Here is a 7,313-nt window from a genome sequence, read left to right as displayed (position 1 = left end):
ACACACACACACACACACACTTCAATCAGCACAGATTGCACTGTCCTACACTGCACATATTGTTTAGCATCAGTCAGTGCCCAGTCTATGACTACAGAACAGCTGTATAAGTCTAACACTCACAGTTTAAAAAACAGTAGTCACCGAATGAATGGACAGACACAATTTACACATGCTACAGGATGAGTGTGCTTCAACCTTGTTGTCAAAGCTCTTTATGTGAATGTGTCACATTTTATCCGGGCTACTGCCTCACGATTTTCTGTTCTGTTGTCCTGTGTGTCATGGTGGCTGGCAGGCAGGCCCTGCCTGATGATGTCAGTTTGGCTTAAACAACTAGGTCAATGCCGTGATGGTTGATTGTGTATCACCACTGTGAACCCCAGTCAGTCCTCTCATCACTTATGTAGAAACAATGAAGGAGCAAGAGTGACAATGGATATGTAAGAAGGGGTACAAAAGGGAATGAAGATAAACAGTATTACAGTGATATGCTCCATTAAATCTCATCAGTGAGAGGAATGAGGGTAGATAAGGAGGTGACAGTTGAACCTCAGCCAAGTCTAGCTCACTCATGCTCTGTTCTCTGTAAAACAGTTGTGGACATCACTGTCACAGCATTTTATATCTTATGTTGTAGTTGTCACAGCAGCTGTTTCCCATGACTTTAGCAAAATGCCCGTCATAATTTCCCAAAACCAACCAGTGACACCTTGCAATTGCTTGTTTTGCTTGACTAACAGTCCCAAACTCAAAAGTATTTAATGTACTGCAATGAATGACTTAGAAAGCAGCAAACAATTAGCCTACATTAGAAAGCTGGAACCATCCAATGTTTGGCATTTTTTTCTGAAAAATTACACAACATATTTGACTATCAAAAATGAATCCATAATAAAGCTAATATAATCTTCAAATAACTGTTTCAGTTCTACATACCCTGATAACCAAAGATACAAGCTAGTGAATTGTTGCAATTAAATAATTTATGTATTTTTAATTAAATAATGTTGGTACCAAATATTGGTTTTGCTTGCACTGTTTTATATGCATCATAAAAACATCCATTTTTGTGACCTTTTTAAATTTGAACAACAAGAGAAGGAGACCACTAAATACCACGTAGGCTAATAACACAATAGCTCCATACTTTCGGTTATACTAGGGCTGATCCCTGCTGTATTTTATGTCTACAGTTGTATATCACACGGTAACTTATTTTCGGTCTCTGACAACAGTAGGCCTACTACCCAATCAGTTTTGGTTCAACCCTAGACCCTACATTTGTGATCAATGAATTTAAATCGCCGATAGAGATATGCAACACAAACTGGCACGCCGTAAACATAGAAAGACAGAGCTAGATCAGCTGTACATTGCCTCGAAAATAACTACAGTTACTAATCAAAAGAGGTTTGTTAGTCATGTTAAAATAGGAGATAAGTCGACATTATTATTATATTTTTGTCAAAATGAATCCCACTGAGGCTCTAAGTGAAAGTCAGGAGTTTATATTCCCAGTCTAGATTTCGAATTTCTATGGACATTCAGTCGTGCCTGGACAACGTCGGGAACGCGCATGTCAGGTTCGCTGCAGAGATCCCGCTGGCTCGGCTCTCACGATTAATCGTAGGGATGGTGTTGATAGCAAGAGGCGACGGGCGGCCAGTTTTACATGTTTACATACAAGACAGGACCGGGTGAAATTACATTTATATGTGTCGAACACAAATTCACAGCAACCTTACCGTTTGTTGAGGAAGACAACGCTGCCAGGCCGAGGACAACGTTGACGTTACTGATGGAATTCCCAGTCGTTGCTAGATGGAGAAACCGAAAGGGTGGACTCGTTATTAATAATTAAAAAAAACCCATCTGCTGCTAAAATACAAGGAAAATGCATCTGCATCAGGTGCTGACGGGAGCGGTAAACCCTGGAGATTCCTGCTATTCGGTGGGGAGCGTGTATGACATTCCTTTCACGGTGAGGTTTTCTTTTGATATTATTTCTCAAGTTAACACCCATTGAAGCTAACACTAGCTAGCGCTAGCTGGATAGTTAGCTCGCTAGCGTTGTGTTGGTTGGAAACGGGCTGGCTAGCGAGCCGAAGCACTGGCTAGCCGGGTAACGTTAGTGTGCTAGCCATCCTGCCGCACTGAGACGTTCACAAATAAGTCGAGCCCGGGGCGTCCGTATCACGAGCCCCCTTTTTTTTTCATTTACCTTGACAGTCAGTCAGACATTGACGAGCTTACATCCTCAATTAGATGCTCAGCGGTAATGTCTGCATCTATTATTTTACGTTAACGTTATATTATTTATCCCTCCAAGACAGTTGACGCTAGCCACTCAAATGACCTTTAGCTGCATCTGGTTACATTAGAAGTAACGTTACTGCAAGGGAATCCCTCTGCGCAGCCATAACATTATTGGCAGATATTTGCAATGGGACACGCGCTGGTATTTCGCAGTGCACACTTCAGGTGACTATGGCTTGACAAAACTGCGCACCGCTACAGGAGAAAAAGCTGGGTTTGGTTGCAGAACTAGCTAAGCTTGCTACCATTTGGTGTTAAATCCTCCACGGATCATTAGCTCGCTGTCATACTAGCATCAGCTGCGGCTGCCATGACGTAGAGAGCCATATATGGATACATGAGCTAGAGCTAGGGCTGAATGGGCAGTGTATTGTTGTTGTTGTTGTTATTTGTTGAAAATAACATATTGAACAAACGTGGTCCATCCGTCATAATTTTGACTTTATTGAAATATAATTCCCTTACGTTTTTATTACCAAAATTATCAATCCTTTTACTTTACTCTTTGTCTGTCAGAGGTCTGTCAATTTTACAACATTTCTTTTTGTGCCTCAAGTTGACAGGACTGAGAAGACAAGTCAATATTCCATTTCGGAAATCAAGACATGGGAAAATAGAATAGGCCTCTTGTGTGATGGCAAATGATCAGCTCTTGAATAGAGAGCAGAAGATGAATGATGATGACTTTGTTAATAGCTAGATGATCTTTCGTAACATCTGATTGGGCCAGCCCCTCAAAATCCATATACATGTACAACAGAAATATATTCTTTAGAATAGCATTTATCTGAAGCTTAAGGTTTGTTGGCCTCAAAGATTAGGGAAGGAGAGAATGGGCTTTTTACTTTGTCGTTCATTCCGTTCAGTTTAGGATTGGTTCAAAATGGAACTGATGCTGGTATGTCATTATTTTTGCCTTGTTGGTGACTACGGAGGTTGTAGCTGTCATGTGAGTCACCCGGAGCAGATTAATGTGGTTTTTATGACCCAAGTTCATACCAATAGTAATGTGAATGCGTATGTTAAATTCTGCCGATACAGGCTCACCATAAATTCCTGAGCAGCTATGTTGCACAGCACTATTTCCTCATACTGAGAACACTGAGTCTGCTTAATGGCAGCCAGGTTTTGGTTTGTTCCTGCTACGTATTCGTGAAGTAGTGTGTTGTTTTTACTGTTATATTTGTACATTAGTGCAATAATTAATTCATTGTCCTGTTCAAATTATAGAGATGATTTGTCCCCCTCTCCCCTTAAGCTGACCTCAGAATAAGGCTGTTTGAATGTACACAGACGAGATGTACTTCTGGTCATATCTGCTCAACAACATGGGACAGAGTTGGTTGTGAAGCTAAGGCCTTGCACGTTGCTGCAGGCCCCAGTTTCTATGCCTGGTGTTTTCTTTGTGTATCTGAGAGGGTATTTGAAGAACACTAGACATCATGTCCGATGCAGTAACACTCACACTGACCCCCAGGGCTCATAGGCCAGACCCTGACTCGCACACAAGTACAAAAACACATGCACGCAGTTCAAATGAGCAAGCATGAATCTAGAGTGTCATTGGATATGGAATCATTTCATCCTCATGCTCTTTGTTTCTGTGCTCCAAGATGGCCTATGTTATGTTGCATGCTCAACTTTGTGCATTGGCATATTGACAGAAAGCAAAAGACATATTTAAATGCAGTTTGAATAATGGACGGTGAAACACAGGTGCCCTGCCGTTGCCAGTCAGTCCAGTGGGCCAGTGGCTGGTGGATATAGTTTTATGTTGAGAACCCTTGTTAAAATATGAAGGAACAAGATGGCATGAAGTTAGAGATCCGTTCATTATTCAGGCCAAGATAATTGTGTTCTTTTATTACAATAAAAACATGTTAGTTGATTTTCAGTAATACAGTAGTTGTCATTGCATACATTGCTATTTCAGTTCTGTTTATTTAAAATGGTCTGTTGTCTGTTGAATGACAAATATGACACAAACAACTGTAGAGTTTTTGTGTATTTAGTGTGATTTGTGTCTGTTGATTACATTGTGAAAGTTAAAAGCTGAAGAACAGATAATGTGCTCTTGAAAGGTTGTAAAAATCAGGGTTAGAGACTAGAGTACAGTATTTTAATGTCTATTGCAGTGCTTTTTGACCTGTGGTTGATGTTGTAAATGTATACAGACTGCCTAGTGGGTTTAATTTCCAGAGCTTCTGATGTTTGATTCACTTAAAATAGAAGACTTGTGTAAACTACAAAGCACCGTGAGAGAGACTGCATACCCCCACTAAGGCTCCAAAATTCTCTGAATCTTATTTGGATGACAGAAAATATTTCTTGTGGATCTTGGCCCACAGCAGAATACAGATATCGTCACATGGAAGACAGTGAGACCAACTGGCTGAAGGCGGACTTGATTTTCTGAGATCAGTTACATCTTGTCTAGGAATTTTTACAAGTTTCAATGTATTTTGGAAGTTCAAAATTTGTTTTGTGTTAAAAGGGTTTTAGACTCATGACCTACTTTTACATTTGACTGTAGCAACACCCAGTCTAATGGCGGAATGCTGCCACATTGTGTTGGTTTAAGGGAGAATAGGCATCAGCTGTGTGCTTGGCCATCAAGTGGTATTTGAGACTGGACGTGCTGCGATGATAGCTCAGTTCACAATGACAAAACACACAGGTCACTTTGGTCTTGTCAATGGAACCATTTTGACTTTTAATAAGTAAACTTTCCATTCAGAATCTTATTGGCATCCATTTTGGCTTCCCGCACTCTCCATCCACTCAAAACGTAACGTTACTACTCTTTGTCCGGCTTGCAAGCGCAAACAAGTGTGTGCGGCGTGCCTGTTGTTTTGTTTCTGGTCTAGCTAGATCCAGTGTGGTGTTGAAGTTTTTCTAACGTTACTAGTTATTGCAACAGCATGTGAAAAGAACTACAAATTTTGCTAGGCCAAAAAGAACGTTAATGCCGCGATACAATAATTGACGCCCTTAATAACGCGTTTAACTGACATCATTAATCAAAACATTAATGACTAATCTTTTCCAAGTTCATCAATTATGTAGCCAGAATTCTAAATAACAAGATATGGCAGAAATGGGGGCAGCCTCTACTAAATCAAGAAATTAAGGCATATACATATTATTTTTGCTTACAGTTCAAGAATTATAAGCAAAAAAGTACTTTACTTTATAGATGATGACAGGGTAGGGTAGCTTCAGAGCCAAGCTAAAAACTCTTCCTTAGCCCATGGCGCAATTGTCTACAAGATTTTATAGAAATCCATTCTGCACTTTTATTATTCAACTAACGAGAGAGAAACAAACAGAACATTATAACTCTTGTCTGTGTTTGAGAGCCACAAAGTTGCTGCAATTGCATCTGATCTAGCTGAATACGGTGATTAGGTTGGATATGTTATGACCAACAGGCTGAACAGAGCCGGACTTGGTGAAGTTTGTTTTTCAATGCCCACAGCTTCACTGCAGTCATACTGCAGAGAATAACAGTGGGATCAAAGTACAAGTCTGTGATATGGGCTTTGCCTGGGATAATGCCTTAACACAGATTGACAGTGAGACCAAAAAACTACAGGCCCAAATTGATCAATTCCTGTTTTTAAATATATGTAGCTAAAGCTTTCGACTACAGCTCAAAGCCAGCCAGCTAGCACAAACATGAAAATGGTACACATGGTAGCAGCTGTGTAACATGATCACATGATTGCATAAGGCACAAGAAATGAGTGGCATTATATGGAAAGGCAGAAGTGGTCTCTCACTTCCTCTTATCTATTTTCATTATCACTGCACATGACTGCATTCACTCTTCTAAAATACATTTACACTTAAAAGCAGCTACATTCCTCCCACACTGTGGTTGTCATTATTCAAATAGCATTTAAGGTGATCATAAATAGCAAGATGTGAATTGATTTCTGTTGCTAAACATGGCATGTGGATCACCATGACTAGAAATATGTTTAAGAGTTTTCTGAACAACCTTTTTAAAGCATTATACAAAGGCTTTCCCAGAGTTGGGCTAAAGAAACCAGCTCATATCAATAATTCAGTGAGAGATGTTTTTGTTACATCAGACAGTAAAACACAGAATATCATATTAATAACCTTTTTCTCACATACTTTATCTCTGGCTAACTTGAAAATGCAGTATAAGGACATCTAGCCTATATATCTTGAAGATCTGTATAGTTGTAGCATGCTCCCAATAAAGTGCCAGGTAAAATGCAATTCAAGTAAAAGATCGTGCTTAACAATAGTTTTTTAATTTTTTTAATCGGTTTATTGATTCCCAATGGGGAAATTACAATTAACACTTTGTGTCCACACTTTGTTAGTTATCACACACAGTCCTGAACTACACACACACACATGCTCAGGATCTGTACATGCACTAATGGAGAAATGTCAGAGTGAGTGGGCTGCCAGCCGAACCAGCGCCCTGAGCGGTTGGGGGGGGTACGGTGCCTTGCTCAAGAGCACCTGGCAGTGCCCAGGAGGTGAAGTGGCATCTCTCCAGCCACCAATCCACACTCCGTACTTTTTGGTTCATACGGGGACTTAAACCTGTGACCCTCCGGTTCCCAACCCAACTCCCTACGGACTGAGCTAGTTAAATAAGTATACTTTTTCACACAACAATACAATTACATTGCAGTTGTTTCCTTGCTCACCTGAGCTGCAACTGCGTTGTCAATGTTAATGTGTCACAGAGAAGTAATATTTAGACAAAGGCAGCAACATCCTTGATGTAAGCTGCTTACATGACTGAAGGAAGGAAACCTTGCTTCAGGGATGTTTTCATTAAGTCAGCAGATCTATGCGCTACAGATTCTTGGGTGTAGATCATCCAAGTACATTCATAGACAGAATCAGTAGCTTCTTAAAGGTGGCGCTTTTTTACAGTTTGTTCTGGGGACAGGCAGCTTGGGGATAGTGAAGAGATGCTTGCTGTATGTGACAACAAATGTTGT

The 7,313-nt window shown here is 40.3% G+C and overlaps 1 protein-coding gene across 3 annotated transcripts in view; it reads left to right on the top strand.

Annotated features, from left to right (window-relative positions):
- The first annotated feature begins 1,578 nt into the window (after nt 1–1,578).
- Nucleotides 1,579–7,313, top strand: part of dmxl2 (Dmx-like 2) — a 45,999-nt gene continuing 40,264 nt past the window's right edge. Inside the window, exon 1 of one of the 3 annotated variants that reach the window (XM_032518121.1) lies at nt 1,579–1,984. In XM_032518121.1, coding sequence (XP_032374012.1) covers nt 1,898–1,984 — 87 coding nt within the window. In that variant the 5' untranslated portion in view covers nt 1,579–1,897. The remainder of the gene's footprint in view (nt 1,985–7,313) is intronic. The other 2 variants (XM_032518048.1, XM_032517970.1) reach the window with 2 other exon arrangements.

The sequence above is a fragment of the Etheostoma spectabile genome, chromosome 1 (assembly GCF_008692095.1).
Source record: "Etheostoma spectabile isolate EspeVRDwgs_2016 chromosome 1, UIUC_Espe_1.0, whole genome shotgun sequence".
Lineage (NCBI taxonomy): Eukaryota > Metazoa > Chordata > Actinopteri > Perciformes > Percidae > Etheostoma > Etheostoma spectabile.
The sequence above is the reverse complement of the archived record's forward strand: the minus strand, read 5'-3'. Positions and strand labels throughout refer to the sequence as shown.